The sequence below is a fragment of the Chelonoidis abingdonii genome, chromosome 15, assembly GCF_003597395.2.
Source record: "Chelonoidis abingdonii isolate Lonesome George chromosome 15, CheloAbing_2.0, whole genome shotgun sequence".
Lineage (NCBI taxonomy): Eukaryota > Metazoa > Chordata > Testudines > Testudinidae > Chelonoidis > Chelonoidis abingdonii.
The window spans coordinates 24,199,402-24,218,592 of NC_133783.1; the positions used below are offsets into that span (position 1 = coordinate 24,199,402).

The window sequence follows — 19,191 nt, forward strand, 5'->3', positions numbered from 1 at the left end:
GAATAAGTGCAAAATAGTCAGTTAATGAGCAATCCCCCTCAAGGATCATGTTCTTTCTTAATACTATGTACTCTACTCACAACTGGGGAGATTTAAAAGAAGGAACATTGAGCATGCGGCTTCATACTTAAAAAACCCACTGAAAACACTTTTAGACACCCAGAACAAGTATATTAAAGAACGGCAGAGCAAACCTTGAGCTGAAGTCCTTTCAGTCTTAAGCATCTGAAATAAATTTTAGCATTAGGAAGAGTGCCTTGTTACTGTCACGGAGTTACCGGGCCGATGCTCTGGAACTGCTCTCTAAGAGCCAGTCAGGAGTCTGGCGAAGCATGCCACTGTTGCCAGGGCAAGAAATCTACGTGCCTTCAACTTCCTGTGTCTGAAATTCAGAGCATTCAGAATCCCTGTTCACCATGCACTCCCAGCAGCGAGTCCGCCTGAGCGGGGTTCCTGGGGAAACCAAAAGGGCCCTGAGCCCCAACTCCACAGTCAGACATGACTCTCAGTCAGCACTGTAAAGTGGAAGATTTATTAGTTGACAGGTACACAGCATAGAACAGAACTTGTTAGCACAGAAATCATTGAGTTTTAGCAAAGTTCATCTTGGGGGATCCCTGAGCCAGACAGCCTGGACTCCCCCTCTTCCAGTTCCCCACAGCAGACTACCATGGACTCTTCTGCCTGGCCTCCAATATGCCCGTTGCTCCTCCTCCGCTCTTTGTCCTGCTTCCTAGACAAAATGTCGTCTGGTTGCATCCCCTTCCTGGATCTCAGGTGCGAAAGGCATCGACCATCACCTACGTGCAGGCAGCTGGGCAGCCTCACCTGCCTCGAGAGCTTCCGCAGAAGTCACACACCCAAATTCCCACCAACTACGCACTGGTGCAGTACAAAGGGAAACTGAGACACACACAGTATTAGTACAGGACAGTCAGACTCACATGCCACATAACAAGGAAAAAAAAACGTTTAGTCCCGCCCAGAGATATCAACAGGCAATATTTTAATTATGGCTTTACATTTGCAGACACAAGACATTGTATTTAGGCATCTATCTGATTTGCAGTTGCAATCAGCTAATTAGAAGTGCTAATGCCATTGTTTGTGTCTGTACAGCTGACTGAATGTATAAAACTGGATGTTGGGTTTAAGCCTCTTTTTAAAATATCTTACCCTGAATGGAGGTTATATGCATATATATATCCCAACAGAGTTCTATTCCAGGCTCAGTTTTTTTCTGCAAAGAGAATGAAAATAATCCAATATCGCATATGGCTTATGTGATATAGGCAAAAATGTTAGTGGGAAATAGTTACGACCACAAATGTCACCTTTATGCCTTTATCTGTTGAAGTGAATTTGAGTTTGGCTCTCCAGTGATGATAGACTAGTGCACTACACAACACAAAGGCTCCTAAATCTTCACAACATTGCAGAGGTGACAGGCACCAGTACAAACCAAGTCCTATTTTGGTTTAAAACAATATTTACACACCCACCTGCGCCTTGGGCTTCTGCAGAATGGCTGTCAGTGGTAAAGGTGCATTTCAAATGTACCACTTGGTCATTTAGCTACCTTTTAGAATCTAAACAAAAATGGAATTTAACATGTATCAGCCTTGGCCAGGCTGTATTATATTTCCACACAATGAAGGCCAAAGGATTAGTTCCTAGTGAAATGACAGTATTCATTTTAGTTTTTTAAAGCCTATGCCATGCAAAGTCACATTCTGTAAAGCTTCTCCTTCTGCATCACATGCCCTGTAAATTTTCCACTCATGTCTGGATTTTATGTTTTAAAATTACCTATAAAGCTGAACTGTATGTGTGTTACCAATGATACCAGACTAAATACTGAAAAAACACTTAGTTCAGTCTCAATAACTGCTGTCAATCATGGTAGGTTATATGCTAGCCATGTATTATTCTCTATATAAAGTAATGAAAGCCAGCAGTGGGTAGACACTTTGTGAAACTCTCAGCTATCAAAACTGAACTTCAATTTTTAAAACCTTATCATCTACTGTTATTGCCCACACAGACCACAAAAAAGGAAGAGACTCCAGAACACAGGACACTGGCTTCAGCAATTAGGCCAGATTACTTTCCAATTAATATTCTGTCAGGTGTTAAATAGTAAAAAACTAAACATATATCTTTCAAGTTTTACTTCTTAACTATCCATACCAAAGCCTGAAAACCTTTAAATAACCATCACAGAAATGGCACTGCATTGGCAGCAGCATGGCATGCAGCCATGCCACCCAGACAAAAATCTTATGACTTACCAGCACTAACTCTAGGCAAGTTCTAACTCCCAAGACTATTCATCTCATAGCATCTCTACCATGAGAACTAGTTGTGGTGGCACTTTTTTGACACATGACTGCCGGCACATTAGGAACTCAAAGGAGAGACTAAAATCTAAAAAAGTTACCAGCTGAGAAACAGTTATCTAGAAGCAAAAGGCTTGATATTCCTCTTTCAGTTCTGCGAGGCATCAAATCCCAGGATGGGAAACATTTTCCATGGTTATTTTCCCCAGAGGCATTCAATTGTAATGACAAATTACAAAATTAGGTGGCAGTCAATCTCCTTTTCAGCATATATCCATCCAATTTTAGAGTAAAAATATAATCAGAACTGTATTTAGTTTAGTTTGTGCTTCATCTAAATTTCACAGAGAAATTTAAAAAGCCATCCTATTTGGAGACAATCTTTTTGCTTTATAACATCTCCTTATTCTGATTACAGTATAGGCCAAATTTATCTAATGCCAGATCACCAGTGTAATCTTTCCCTTCCCTCACAGCCAGTCCATTTGAATTAACTGGGGTCTCAATATTTTTCATACAGTGAATTTAGTAAACACAATAAAGTGCTCCCTCTAATAAATCTTTTTTAATAAAATTTTCTCCTCTCAACACACACTGTAGAACTTTTAAAAATATCAGCAAAATTTATTATCACTGGATCCTTTTCAGTTTAAGATTTAATTGGTCACCATTTGGTAGGTTTGAAAAAACAAACAAAAAAAACATTAGTGCCCATTCACTTGAATTTGTGAAAGTTGCCACAACATGAATGAGTTCAAAGATTTAGGTAAAAAGAGCAGCACAGGAAGTTTATTTTTAAAAAAAATAACAATTAAGCCGCTAATCATTCTACTATGCCAGTCACAGAAAAGGGATGTTGTCAAGTCTAGTAAAGCACAAAGTATTACCCAACTCTCCAATAGTATCTGCAGTTAAAAGTGAGGAGATCTAGGACATCCCCCTTTCAATGCTTTGCCCAGTCTAATTTGGTATGACACAGGCACTGGTGTTTCCACTCCATCCCTAAGGAAACTATTCCACAGTCTGATAGATCTCATTGTTAGGAAGTTATGCCCAATATTTAGAGTTTTTCCTTGTCTCAGAATAAGCGTATACAATCCAAGTATTGTACTTTGCTGTGGTTTCTCCCAAGAATAATACTTCACTGCTCTGTTCCACATCATACACATACAAACAGCATTAAAAGTTATACACTTACCCAATGTCAGCTGTAATAAGCAATCCTAAATAACAAAACAGTGTTTATGTACATCATATGTGGGAAGTATTCCACAGGGAAACAGATTTCATTTTCAAGGTCCCACAGCATTAATTCAGTAATAAAACAATTACATATCCTCCAAGACTGTCCTTTTAAATTGTCCAGCAGAAAACAGTGGGGCTTTCTGAAGCATCTGAAAATGTTAGGTCCTGCAATGTTAGGTCCAGCAGATGTATGAAAGAAGGCAGAATTGTGGGTGGAAGGAAAAGAGCAACATTTGGTGTGCATCTACCTGACCTAATGAGTTGTTCCTGGAGATGAAGCTTTCACACCATCACGATTGGCATTCTGGACTCACCCCTTTTGGCACAGCCTGTGGGAATTTCCCCACAAACCCTGGGGAGTGGGGCTTGTTTATTTGTTCGGGTTCTTTTACAAAACTCATTATTAGTTCACCTCTACCATTAGCAGTAACTTGAACCAGTTTAGTCAGCCTTCATGCTTGGGAAGCCAGCACATAGTTAATATAAGACCAAAGCGATAACAGACATGGTGACAGCAATGAATAGGGTACATATCAAGCTCCTTTTTGAGCCTAGAGAATCTCTGCAGATGCTTTGTTTCTCCCCATACTAGCTAGGCACTCCTTTTATGAGCTTCTTAAAAGGAGCATTTCACCTGACTTTCAGGGTCAGCAACTAACTCTGCTGCTTTCCCTCAACTTTCCTGCCCACCTGCTTTTCAAGAGCTTGATTTTCAAGTCCCACTATACCTGATCAGGATCAGAGGTTCAGGAATGTAACTTCACAGATTTCCTGAGGAAAAGAGCTGGTTCTTCAGCCAACTGCTGGTGGCCTCAATCTGGTGCTGCCCAAGATGATGGTAAAACCCTCACCCTCCCACCTCTCTTCTATATTAGATGGACCAAAAGAATTGAGCAGGCAGATCCCAACGCCAACCCTAATGTCAGGTAAAATGTCATCACCACCCCTGTTGCTTCTGCCAACTCTTTTGGTAAGATCTTGGGGCCATAGATGATAGCTAAGGTACCCAGGTAACCATTGCTGAGTCCTAAGAGTGCAATGAAGACAGCCGGGTAGACATCTCTGTTGAAGATTACCATTTTGATATGGATCCGAGGCTGATAGTTACATAACATGAATAGGGGTAGTGACAAAGTCCTCAGGAGGACCAGAGCAGGGAGCAATTTGCTTTTTGGGCCAGGGGCCTGGATCCAGGCGGTGATTTGCCGTCCACACCAGTCAGCAAAATTGTACAAAAGGAAACTGGTGAAGGGGATGAAGTACTTACTGGTCCATAAGCTCCCTGAGTCCTTGTTGACAGATTCTATGCTGGAGGAGATGGAAGGAAATATGATGATAGAGATGAAAAAAACATAGAAGACACAGAAGCCCAGGACAGCAGTCTTTGTCAGGATAGGACGTAGGGGTGGGATATTTTGGACACTGGTCCCTTTGGCTGGAAAGGAGCTGTTAGTAATGCCTTGTGACTCATCTGCTCCCTCTAGATAACTGCGAGGCAATACACCAGCTGGGTGTGTGCTACTCTTGTGGCTTCTCATGTAGTACCTGAAAGGAGAGAGGAAGGAAAACTATCAACAACCCAATGAAATCAAGGTGGACAGCTGCACTGAGAACAGAAGTTGGCTGTGCAGGAAAATCTGCTGGCACTCAACAAATAAGGAATTCAGTATTTAGATTATATAGCTTGTACTGCCCACCTCACCAGAAACTGATCCCCTCCCCAGTCTAGAATCCAGAGAGAAACCTTGTCAACAAGGAAATGGAGGACAGAAATTCAGCACAAGCTGTGGCAATCCCCACAGTTTCTGTCAGTGGATTCTATTTTAATAAAGGGTTGCACACACAGACTACTTCAGTGACCTCAGGATTTAATAGACACATAAGATCACATTCCTCTTCCTTGCCAAGATCCCACTCCCTACACAATATGGGCCCATGTCAACCATATCATGGGGGAGTGTACAAAATACTTCAGTTTCCTGTGCTCTTCACTGAAGGCTGTGAACAAAACAAAAACAGTATCTCCTGCTCCCACATGAACCTACCCTACATCATCACAAATGCACTCTAACTAGTGCTTTCTATAGAATTTACTCAAATCTCATGGACTATCCAACTCTCTCCTCCCAACCTGAATGTGTCATAACTAAACAAGAAATGCCTCTGATGCACAGAGATGCCCAGCTATTCACAGGAGGGCTCAACAGACATTTCAAAACCAATCAGGCTTGGAGAATCCAGAAGTTTAGAAGTCTAAAATACTGGTATGTCCCACTGGTTACTGCATGAATCAGGGGACCTGTTCGGCTATCATCTGTATGTTTCAGGGGTTAATCTGAATAAGAGTCAGCTTAACTACTTCTGATTAAGCAATTCTAGATCTGCTTATGTGGTTTCAGTCATCCCCCTCCCCCTCTTCCCCACAAAGGTAGCTTTTCAGAAACTCAAGACAAGCTGCAAATCCTCCAGTTTCTGTCTGTGGTTTCTGTCAAATCAGGAAGATGATAAGAAAGAGACCCAGCAAAGGAACTGAACACAAGCAGCAGGACAGCAAAGCACAGGGTGTGTTGCATGGCCCTCCGAGCAGGGTAGGAGAGAAGGGGGATTCTTGCAACAATCAGACAAGCATGAGCCAACAACATAAAAGGCAAGACTGCCGAATGGCAGGAGGCAGGAGAAATGGGCATCACATAAGACTATGATTTTCCTGATCCTTTACGCTACACAGTGAAAGAGAAAGTAGGTCCCCAGATACCCCATTTGCACTGCTGTTCTTACTGCTGGCTTTTCACACCTCAACATACCACAATTATGTACTTTGTAACTCTTATTAAGGAGAAAAATACCTCTCTACCTGCACCTGAGGCATATTCACCACATCCAAAGTCTATATCAGGGGAACCATGCTTGGAATATTTGCATAGTTAATGGCCTGGTGGCTTGACAGGCTTTACCTGGAGTATTCCAACTTGGGAAGAATCAGGTATACCACAATGCAGACAATGATGAAGACATCTGCTGTCAGGAAGTAGGCCAAGGCGCTGTCTGTAGTATCAGCTGCTGCTGCCAGGTCCACCACTGATGCCACAGCACTGACTGTGCCCCCCATGGCCTGACCTACATGGGGAGAAAAAGCAAAAATTCAGTGTCAAAGAAGCATCTAATAATGCCCAGCTTATACTGGATCAGCCAGGCCCAGACACTTGGGTAGACAGCAGCTTCAAAGTCGAAATAGAGGGTAGGTATTACAGAGGTGAGGGTAAGAGGCTTGCACCTAGGAATTTCAGAAACGATTTTTAACTGAAATGTATAGGGCAAACTTCAGTGCTCTTGGAACAGAGCCACTGGTAGTATTGGCCAGAGCCGTACACAGAGCTGGCAAATGCTGTGCAAGTGCTCGCACACAGCTTACCCAATGCACCTCAATTCTAACTTATGAACACAGCTTGAATTCCAGTGCCAGGTCTCTCGACACAAGGCAGCCAATCGCTGCAAGCTGTATGGTACTTTTGGGATGTAGAAAAAAAAACAAATATTTGGCTAGCTGGAAACCACTAAACTCATCTCGTCTGACCCAAGCCTCATGGTAGTCTAGGCCTCCAGAGGTGAAAAGCCAGTGCATTAACATGTTGGGTCATCTAGTTACCACAGATACGAGGCTTCAAAGCCAGCAGCCTCGAAAGGGAAAGCCCATCTGCATATTTGGTATTGCCTATACTTCTATGTTGGTCTCAAATCAGTTATTTATTAGATCACAACCCCTGCTCTGTACTAGTTGTGTAGTGAAATGGGAACCCTGATTTCCATCCATCCTTCTCCCCCCTCCAGCAAGGGTACACAAATACATCGTGGGGGTCAGGTGGGTCTGGTGTGCTGGGCTTAAGGTGGATTTCCTATGCCTAGTTCCAGATCAGAAACCCACGCTTGGCATTTTAAAATTGGGAGTTTGATAGTCTCTCTCTTTTACCTCCCAAATGCAAATCAAGTTGCCAATACCACGTACACATTTTTTACAACAGGAAGAGCTACATCTGAGACAAGCTAATTTCCCTCACCGGGGAAAAAAAAAATCATTAAAACATTCCTGCCTTGGCCCAAGGAAGTATTTCTGAAGACACTGTCTTGATTTCGTCCCTCTCATCTCTCTTTTAACATTCTAAATGCACTGCAGAGTAGGTATCAACAACAGCCAAACCTCCAGGGACCTCATCACTCATGGCTCTCAGCGTGTCCCTCATCAGTTATGGAAATGAGCATAAATGTGGAATATAAAAAGAGAGACAATGCGAAGTTTAAGATTTCCGGAGATATAAACAAACGTGGAACTAAAGAATGTTCTTTCCCCCTATAGAAAAATCAACTCTGTGGTCCTTTGTCTCACATTGTTTAGGGGAAACTCACCTACAAGACATGGATACCAAGGATCTGGTATTCTCCTTGTCTCTTCTGAGAGAACAAATACTGTTTTATACAGTGAGGTATGGCAGTCTACAAAACATTTACAGAAACTAGAGAGTCAGTTCACATGACTGGCTCCTTTTCTTCCTTGGGAATTTCCCTTTATCTCAGTCTACAGATTTTTTTTTTGATTTTTTTTTTTTTTAAATATAAAGGAAAGGTCATATTACTTCAGCAAACATGCAGACCTCATTATCACGTCTAAATGCAAGATGCAGCAAAACCTCCACCAAGATGGATCATGTGCTACAGAACCGAAAGCATGGGTCACAAAACTAAAACCCACGATTCTAAGCAGTTTCTAAGCTCTCAGTCTGTTTCTCAATGAGTGGGTAGTTTTCCATTGAAAAAGTTAATCATTTACTTACTACCACCGATTCCATTTTGAATATCAGAGAGAGATTAACCTGAAATCAATGCCTGAGAATTCTTCATGGGGAAACAGCTTGTCAGGCCAAAGATGCTGCTGGAGAAGATGGTCGAGGCGCTGCTGACTATAACCACGCAAATTATGGTTATGACAAAAAAATGCCGTGTCCATGTGGATGTGTCCATTTTCACCAGCACAGTGATCACCACGAAGACAGCCAGCATGACAGCCAAGGAGGACAGAATGCGGATGCTGGCAGATACCCTAGAGAAGAAATGCAATGGCTTGGGTTTTTTTTAAAATGATACACCCCTCCCCCCCATGTGCTAGTAGTACTGACTGCTGTCAAAATGCAGTGTACAAGTGTCTAGCTGTTACCCTGTACCACTTTTTAGAGCATACACTCACGATGCCGCACCACAACATGGGATCTTATAATGGAGTTGTTTTGGAACCACAAACGACAGCCTAGAAATGCATACTCTGGCTTAGGCAGGCTGCTGATGTGCCAGCCAACTGGGAGATAATACAAGAACACAAAGGAAGCCAGGTGGCTAGAGAAATGAAGCCAGCGTAGAAGTTGCTATGAACTAATTCCTCTGGGTGGGAAGGACCAAGAAAAAGGGGGGAAATAAAAAGTAATTATTTTAAAGTGTTTTGATATCAAGCTGATGATTTCCACATCTTCCATCAGTGCCTGTTCAACTCAATAAGTCTATAAACCCAACCAAGCTGTAAATATCCATTTCTAGCAGAAACAGGAGATATTCCCCTTAGAAGAGCAACACGCAGCAGCAACAAAGTCTGCTTGGGGAATACTGCAGGATGGGTGAAAGCAATCACATGCTTGTCACTACAAGATAATGAGTTGCCTGAACAGGAAGGTTACTTATTATAGACACACAAGACTTTATCAGCTCACCTTCAGGGCAGAGGAGGGATGAAGGAAAAAGGAAGAAAAAGGAAAGCTAAGCTAGCAATCAAGATCTAGAGATGAAGTGTTGAAATACATTCCTTTCATCCTCAGATACAAGGTCTCCTGTACTTATTCTCCTAGGCAGGTCTCCCAGGGACCACAATATAGTGCATCATGCCACATAGTTACCCAAACTACAAATACTGTAGTCTGACTGGCTCAGTTTTAGTAGGATGAAGGACTCCTAACAAATATGCCTTGTGTGCATGGAACACCTTTTTGAAAAGCAATTAAAATACAAATAATTATATCTGGTCAAACAGGAGCACTGATATGAATAAAAGTGTATTCATGCACCCACAAGGAGTCAGCACTACCTGGTTTTTGTTGTTCTCTCCCAAATGATGTACAAGAAAAAACTTTCATGATCTCATATGTGTTGGCATCCACAGACAATGCCGTGACTTTAAAACAGCAATAATGGTTAGCTTTCAAAGATGCTGTTATACTGAAGGTGGAGCATATGCTAGCCAGACATGCTGCATAATATTTGAATCACAGGGAACCGATTTGCTTAGAATTCTTCATAATGTTAATCTGCCTCATGAGTATTTATGATGTTGAAAATTTAACATAATAAAACACTTATTGATTATAGATGCACCAGTCAGAAGAATCTGTGATATGCAGGAGATAGATGCTACATTTAAATGTAATGCATTAAATACATAATAGTTTAGTGAAATGGATACATTAGCAGTCTGAATGATATGCAAGAAAAACAAGAGCTATTTTCTGAAGTTATCCTTTGCTTTCTTTCCCTTTCCCCTGTTTGCATGCAACATGCAAAAACAGGTAACAACTGAGCACCTATTTTAGGAATTTATCACTTGGCTAATAATTACTATGGTATTAATGGTGAACATTAAAGTACCTACTCACTATGAAGTACCGGTATATACTGTACACACCACATACTCACCTCCTGCCATTGTGCACTGATAAGGCTCATCTTCAGACTAATTTCCATTCTTTCTTCAGTGATTAGAACTCACAGAATAAGGCAGATAAAAGGGACTGGCACACAGGCAAACACCGTAGGTACAGAAAATAGAACTGTAGTTGCCAGTCAACAGAGAATCAAGACAAGTACAGCGCTATAGTTCCCTCTAAAAGATTTTCTCCTAGTGGGTGGGGAAACCTTTCCCCTGTGTCTCAGATTCTCTTGGCAAGGGGTAAACTGGTCAATGGGAACAAGGCAGAGCTTCCTGCAGCAGGGAAAGCTACCCAGAGGTGGGTCTGAATGTAGCACAGAAGTGAGGGTAGCAATCCCACAACCCCTCTACAACTGTTTTGCAACCTCCCCATAACTTCTTTTCCGTCAAGACCCCCACGGTTACAATACTGTGAAATTTCATCTGTAAATATCTGCAAATGTGAAATTGACTAATTTTCAAATCCTGCGGCTGTGAAATTGACCAGAATGGACTATGAATTTGGTAGTGTCCTGGTTATAAACTATAGTAGCATTCAGAACACAGATTTAGTAAAAACTAAGTGCACGAAAGAACAAGGGTTCTGAGTCAGGCCATGTGGCGGTAAGAAGGACTGGAGAGGCATCAACCCACACAGCCTATTATACTGTCAGGTGCGAGCACAAGTGGATGCACGACACATGTGCGGATCAATGGGCACTGCTAAGAAAACCTTCTGGCTCCGGTGCATGGTGTGCATGCGCATCCCACATTTGGAATACTGTAGTAGGGTGGTCACCTCGCTTCTGCCTGAAGGTGAGGTGAGGCGAGTCACCGGCCTGCAGAGGGTGCTCTGGGCTGGAAAGAGCTAATTCCTGAGACAACCAACAGGAGATGCCACGCTGGTGAGTCGGCACCCCACCGCATGTGGTGGAGAATGTGGGCATGCAGTCCGCCCCAATACAAAGGGCAGGGAAGGGACTGTGAGACTATTGTTCAGATCTGAGAGTGAAGAACGTGAAGGTGGTGAAGATGGACTGGTACTGGAGAGCCTGTGTGGCCCAGCTCGCCGAGCAGCAAGCGGGACTGATTCAGCTGCTGGGGGGGAGGGCATATAGATCTCATCGGGGGCCAGGCACCTGGGGTTGGAGACTGGTGCAGGCCTAAAGATTGTTTCACCTTTGGGCGACTGGGACACTAGCAACAGAAGTGCCCCTACCGGGGACCCTACCTGGACAAGGAAGAAACTGAGGGAGTGCCCCCTCTGAGGGTAACAGGGGGGCACCGAACATGTTGGGCCTGTAAAGAGCCCAGGCACACAAGGAGGGAATGCCCCTCAGGGGACTTGCCGGGCCCAGGCTAGCTGTGAGGGAACGGTTAAGCCTGAAACAGACAGTGGGAAGGCTGTGGCCAAGGGAAGGGACAAGAGGTGCTTCCAGTGCCACAATGAGGGCCATATAAAAAGGCACTGCCCCCTAAAAGAAAGGGGGAGCGCTGACAAAGGGGCCCAGTCTGAGCCTGACCCGACTGAGGGACAGGGAAGGCTGGAGGCCCAAACCAGGAACTGTCGGGGGCAGAGAGGCCCCAGACAAACCAGGGAACCCAGACAGGATCCAGGAGGTCTACGGTGGGATCTCAAACAGAGAGGGGAACCTACGTGGGAGCTGAGAGGGCTACGGTGGGGACCCAGACTGTTATAGAGGGAAGCAGGAGGCTCCACATAGTGGAGAGCCTGCAGCAGGAGAGGGATTCCCTGCGAGCCCAGCTGCGAGGGGCACTGGGGCAACAGGGACCCCCCACCTCGTGCAATCTTATGGGAGCGGGGGGGAGTGTAGCAGGGTGGTCACCCCACTTCTGCCTGAAGGGGATAAAGCAGCCCTGGAGAAGGCTGCAGCAGGCAAAGCTAGGCGGATTGGGGAAACAGCCACAGCTGGGGTCACATCCCAGTCAGGCCACAACTGGCCCTATAAAAGGGCTGTGAGCCATGAGCTCAAAAAGGACACTCTCTCTAGCTTCTGAGAGAGAAGGACCTGGCTGCTTGGGAGTCGAGACAGGTACCTGTGGTGGAGCAGTGCTGGGGAAGGGCAGAGGGAGCTGGGGAGCTCCAGCCTGATAAAACCCCAGGCTTCAGGCCTTGGTGAAGGCCTATGAAAGGGTACTGGGGCTGCAGAGGGGCAGGCCAGAGACAGGCAAAGGCAGCAGGTCCTAACCTCCCCCTTACCCATGAGTGGTTTACAAACTGCAGTCCACCCCAGTGAGCGGGGGCTAGATGATGACTGGCAGTAGCCACTGAGGCAAGGTGGGGATAGAGGGTCCGGGGTTCCCCTGGGAAGGGAGACCCAGAGACAGTGGGTTGCTGCTGGGGGCAGAACCCTGAAGTAGAGAGGTACCAGGATCCGGGAGGAACATGGGGACCAGCAGCGGGCAAGCCACTGGCCTGCAGAGGGCTCTCTGGGCTGGAAAGAGCTAATTCCCAAGACGACCAGCAGGAGGTGCCACGCCGGTAAGTCATCACCCTGCCACAAATACATATAGGGACCATCATTCGAAGAAGAATCACTGATTCCAGGGACCTGTACTATGTTATAAACTACAGTAGCATTCAGAACACAGATTTCACAGGGAAATGTAACAAGGAACTTAATACTGTATTTGACCTTTTTCTACAGTGGGCTGTTATTTCTCTGAAAAAATATCACCACACAAGAGAAAATATACATGAGTTTGCGCACAGAAATGTTTCTGTGCCTGGTCTAATACCTAAGAGGTGTCTTGAGTGGGTTTTGCTGTGGAGACAGAACAGCAGACAGAGTGAGTCTCTTTCGTAAGCAGTTTAGCTAACATTTTTTTCTGGTTAAATGTAGTTCCCCCTTAGATGTTTCAGCTTGACTTCAAGCCCACTGCTGTGCTAGCACTAAAGACTAGAGAAAAGGGTGGAGTGATTGGACTGCAGAGGGAGCAGGCAAGCCTGGAAATGGTGGTGCTTAATGCATCCTGGACTGGAGATGTAACTGCACTTACCTGTTGACTAGCACAAAGTTTCCAATCAGGCAAAGCACGGAAGGCACAGTTGAGGCAATGGAAATGTAACTTTCAAAGTAGTCCTGCAAAAAGCAACAAAGGCATTTAAAACCAAAAATCAGAAACAAATCTAGCTACGCACTACCTCAGAAACCTCCTATACAAGTAGCAGTGAGGAAATCAAGAACACCAAGACAAAGCTCTCAGCTGCCAAACCATCATGTCTGTGGGCCTACAGACTAAACTGCAATTTACCAAACTTATTTTTAATGCACTTGTCTTAATCTTCCAGCTAGTTACTGTGTTAGCTACCATAAATAGTATGAACTACTAAAATATTTACTGCATTAATATCTGTCAAGGTTGAGTCTCCACTCTGGCACTTCGAGTGCAGAAGGTGGGGGCCCGCAAGGATTCAAAAAATTAATTATGGCCACTCCAGGCTTGTATTAAACTTCCAAGGATACAGCTTCTCTCTGACCTTGCATGGGTAGATGCTGCCACCACCCAAATGCAAACCCCTTCGAACCCAGGAAGGCACATTTGGGAATTCCTTCCTGTGGGATACCCTCAAGCCCTTTCACTCACACACACACCCCTTCTGGGGAAGAGCTAAGAAAAGAAAAGAAAGGAAATTAGCTGTTGATCCCAGCTAAACAAACAGCATACGCACAAACCACTTAGGACACAAAAATCCAATCCTGTTCTTAAAAAAGGTAAATTTTATTAAAAACCAGAAGAAAGAAAATATATCTGGACATAGGCTTTTGCTAGATTTTAAAAGAACAATTCCAAAAATTAAGCATCCAAAATAGCTTTCTTGAGGGTTCAGCTTAAAGTTTACAAGCAAACAAAAGCATCTGGTGTTAGCACAGAGGAATCCACTAGCCATAAGAAATAAACCTAATTGTGCCTTTCTAAACATTTCTGATCTGCTTACATATTTGGGTTGTTAAAAGTAGTTCTAGATATGATCTGATTATCTTCCTATCTGGCTTAAAGCTTCTCATAGCATAACTGCTCCCTGTTCCCCTCTTTCCCTGAGAACGAACAGACAGACATAGGGAAGTTTTTTCCCCAATTTTAAAAAGTCCTAGCCCTCCCATTGGCTCTTTTGGTCAGGTGCCCACTCCTTTCCTTTTACCTGTGGGCTTCTTAAGCCTTTCAGGTAAAGTAAGTAGAGAACAACCACCAAGAGGGACTCCATAGCCAACTGTCTGGCTGGGTGTCCACGAAAGAGAGCTATCCCCCCTCTCATTTATCACACTATCCTCCTGGAATGTGTGTAGTATGGTGATTTGTTCAACCCTGGCAGGGTAGAGTAAGTATGTGCATCTGGGAAAGTGAAACAACAGGTGAGGTCCCCCTAATCTAACAAGGGTTTAATCAATGGCTGAAACAGCACAAGCGACTAAATATATCCATATTCTTTAAGACAGTGGCTGATTCCAGAATGGCTCAACTGATCACTGACCTCTTGTGTATTAACCGGGCTAGACTCTGCATTACAAGCCCTGGTGGGCCAAGCAATGGCTGCTGTGGTGTGTTCCCCCACACCAACTTTGTCAGTATATCCTGCGGAAGAAAGTTCACTCCGAACATAACTGTCCTCTCTATTACTTACAATACAGCATGACATTTAACCATCAAATACATTTCTCTCTCCACCACAGCACATGCTCCAAAACATTTTATAAATTAGACGGTGAAGGCAGATTGGAAACTTTCTTTTACCTGGTCTCATAACTCAAGACCAAGGGGACATTTAATGAAACTGAAAGGTGGCAAATTCAAAACCGAAAAAATAAAATACTTGCTTATATAACATACATACACAGTGATGCTGTGGAACTCATTGCCACACAATGCTACGAAGGCCAAGAGTTTACTGGGATTCAGAAAAAGATTAGATGTTTATGTGACTAACAATAATATCTAGCATAAGAACAAACAAACATTGTGGAAGAGCTATAACCCCTCAAACTTCAGGGCTTAAGCCAACCTCTAACCACAGAGGGTTAGGAGGAAACTAAAAGGTTTTCCTGGGCAATTAATCCCATATCTGCCTAGAACACAGTTTCCTATACCCTCCCCCTGCAGCAGGAACAGGACACTGGATTAGATGGACCACTGGTCTGATCCAGTATGGGAAATCCCATATGTTCCTGCACTGCAAATGGAATGACTAATTAACTGAGCAGCCAGCAAGGACATCTCATTAAGAGGTCTTAGTGATTTAGAGCACCTCTGTATTTTTGTGGAAAGCTTGTGTATATGCAGACCATCAGGTAGTGATTTGTCAGGTCTCCAATCCCATGGCCAGGAGCATAAATGGGACAGATGAGGAAAGGCTGGATTGATTTAAATTGAAGTGCTTTAAATCACTAATTTTAATAATGTTTAAAATCACCAAGCAAGAAACCTTGATTTAAAACATTTATTTTAAATCATATTTTGTACTGGTGCTTTTAGTTACTTTCCTATAGCTTACTTCTCATTAGTTGGGAACCATTAAAACATGGGGTCAAGTATCAGAGGGGTAACTGTGTTAGTCTGGATCTGTAAAAAGTGACAAAGAGTCCTGTGGCACCTCACAGACTAACAGACGTATTGGAGCATAAGCAACAAGTGCGTCTGACGAAGTGGGTATTCACCCACAAAAGCTTATGCTCCAATACGTCTGTTAGTCTATAAGGTGCCACAGGATTAAAACATGTTGATTTGCAAATAAATATAGCCTTTACACCTCATGTGGTGGGGTTTTTTTTGCTAAAACAGGACCATATACTATAGCTATACACATTTACTTAAAAAAAATATAGCGCTTAACATACATTTATTCAGATACTTAATTTCTACATTTTCATCATGTTAGAAAATGGTGAATGATGCACTTCTTAGTGACTGTGACAAATCACAGTAAAAAAGTAATCACCTAATCTCTATTTGGATAGAAATTTAAATTCAATTAAACTGCACAAAAACAGTATTTTAATTGTTTTACTAGTTCAATAAAACTACCTTACATGTGGTGGATACATCAGAAAAAAAGTTTATCAGAAAGTTTACTAAAACATGTTATGCATTTAAAACTAACCGATTTATTAAACAAATAAAGTATTGTCTGTAGTTAGCAAAGCGAACTGATTGTTTCTGGTTACCATGTCCTCCAAGATTTTAAAACGAGTAGATCTCATCCTTTCATACCTAGTTTTTAATTCATAGATTTGAAGAGGAAAATGAGCTTTCCTGCTTTTTCAACATCCAATTGATTTCTTAACTTAAAAAGAATTAGTCACTGCACTGAACTAATTGTATATACTGAAATGAAGAAATCATTCTCTCTGCACTTATAGAAGAGGCTATTGCTGTCGAAAACTGGTTTAGCACTTCAACAAACTCTGGTTCCAGGTGCTTAGCCAGTGACTTCCACCATTTCAGTGCTGTGATTTTCTTTAAAATTTGATAGCAAATATAACACAGCTTAATATTATTTGTTTTTAATATAAATGATTTTAATAGATCATAGGCTTAACATAGGTTTTCATCACTTCAAATAGGTTTATTTAAAAAAATCTATTTAATTTAAATTAAAAATCTGTATTTTTTTAAATCATTGATTTTATCCAACCCTGGACAATAAGTACTTTCCTCCCATCCTAATTCCCCTACACTACAAAGCTATGGTATGGAGCAATTTACAGAGCTGTTGTTATATGCTGGGCTGCCGGAGGTCACTTTGTGTTCCAGGCCAGCCTTGTCTACAGTCTAGTATGTTTCCACATCCATGAGAACTAGCAGCTATTAATCTGGGATTGTATTATTTGCCAGAGAGAGACAGACAGGAAAGGACAAGGTGGCTAGGAAAGAAAATGAAGCTTTTAATTGGAGACCTTTGAACTTCCGCTGCAAGAATCCAAGGCAGAACGAAGAGTATGTGGAACAGACACAAGACCCCAATTAATTTCAACTTTCCACTCCTACTCCCCCTCCTCCTAATAGCAGGGGATGCCTTTTATTAGGATTCCTTCATTTTTTAAAACCTTGGCTGTTCAAGAAGAGTCTTCACCCAAAACTACGATGTATCACAGATGTACCCCTTTGGTTCCATCCCCGGAAGAATGTTGGTTGCCATCTAGCAAAAGACTGTCTCCTTCAACAGCACTGCACCTATTCACATTGGCCTCCACGGAAAGCACATATGCCCAGCTCAGAACTAATCTGATATCTATCTCAGATGCATATGTGACCCCCATTACCATAGTACCATAGCACCTCACCATCTTTAATGTATTTATCCTCACAACATCCCTGTGAATAGGGAAGTGCTATTAGCCCCATTTGATAGATGGGGAACTGAGGTAGAGAGAGACTAAGTGGGTATCCTTAGTCCTAGACTAACCATTGTCTTACCTTCCTTCCCTTCACGAACACTGATGCAAATGAGGCCTTTTGTCTGAAGCACATGACTGGTAGCCACAATCCGCAGAGTTTCTAATACTCTGATATTTATTTTCTCTTTGGCCTTGGGCAAATCCTTTAACCACTTTGCCTCAGTTTTCCCACCTATCAAATGGGAATGACGAAGCTTACTTGACTCACGGGTGTGTTGGAGGATTTGTTTATATGGAAGTACTATACAAAAGCATTATTGTTAATTAACTAAATTGAAAGTTTGCAATGATTAATCAAACCTATTTCTTCCCTCTTCATCCACAGTTATTTGGGCCCTGCAGAAGACATACCCTGTAATACTAAGCATCTGCAGCTAGAAAGAAGGCATGTAGAACACGCCACACACACACACACACACACACACACACACTCTATGTGAAAGGGCCAAAGACTCGGACTCAAATGTACCTTTACTGTATTTGCTCATGTATCATCTACGCCCTGGTCTACACTACACAGAGGCAGCCTGGACTCTCGGCTCCCCACATTCCCTCTCTTAGGTCAGTGGAAGCGCTCTTAATGAGGACGCTCACCACCAACCGAAGCAGGGTAGTGTGAACATGAACCACTGCAGTAATTACTGTGATGGCTGTAAATCAACCTAATACAGGTTGACTTAAGTTTGTGATGCAGACATGCCCTGAATAACTTGGCTGACATTTAGGTCAATATTTGCAAGTCTGACATACAGAGGTCACACCAGGCAACAATATCAATGAGAAGAGACACAGAAAGTAATGACTACAATGAAGGCAATGATTTTTGTGCCAACATCACAGATCAGTATTTGTAGATCGAATTCATTTTGTGTGTTGTTATGCTGTTAAAACACTCGTTACTTTCCCCCTTTTTTAGGTTGCAGAATTATTGCTTTATTTTGATAGCTTTGCCATCTCAGCTAATAGAAAGGCTTATGTATAGGTCATCATGTGGAGAAGTATATACAGGAAGATGAAATGGTTATATAATTCTTTGTTACCAATGTACAGAGATGGTGCCATATTGTGGCCAAGAATTAGGTGGTACTTGGCATATTTTCCCTTTATCTGAAATGTTCCTTATTTCTGAGACTTTGAACCATAGTCTTTTACTCAATTTATGTGCATGCTCATTTACTTTCTCCCATAAAGAGTTTTACTGTAAGCAGCAAAGAATCTAATAATCACTGCTTATGATTTCACACAGAGAGTGAGACACAAATACATGAATCTACTACAGCTGTAGTATGAATGAACAGACTCCAAACACAAAGATGTGGGAAATGGGATGTGGTACAGGAGAGTACAATTATAAGAAAAATGTAAATTTAATTGTTAAAATTTAGCCTTCTTTGTGGATTTTTTTTAAAGAGATGCTGTCACCATAACTATCACTTTCACATTCAGCTTTGTGAAAACAAGTCTTTATTAAACT

General features: G+C 42.7%; 1 protein-coding gene across 2 annotated transcripts in view; it reads right to left on the bottom strand.

Moving 5' to 3' along the window:
- Window positions 1-516: 516 nt before the first annotated feature.
- SLC29A3 (solute carrier family 29 member 3) overlaps window positions 517-19,191 on the bottom strand; it is a 31,968-nt gene continuing 13,293 nt past the window's right edge. For both annotated transcript variants that reach the window (XM_032783600.2, XM_032783601.2), the window contains 4 exons: window positions 13,324-13,406; window positions 8,450-8,676; window positions 6,539-6,701; window positions 517-5,129 (listed from right to left, as the gene is read on the bottom strand). In XM_032783600.2, coding sequence (XP_032639491.1) covers window positions 4,451-5,129; window positions 6,539-6,701; window positions 8,450-8,676; window positions 13,324-13,406 — 1,152 coding nt within the window. In that variant the 3' untranslated portion in view covers window positions 517-4,450. The remainder of the gene's footprint in view (window positions 5,130-6,538; window positions 6,702-8,449; window positions 8,677-13,323; window positions 13,407-19,191) is intronic.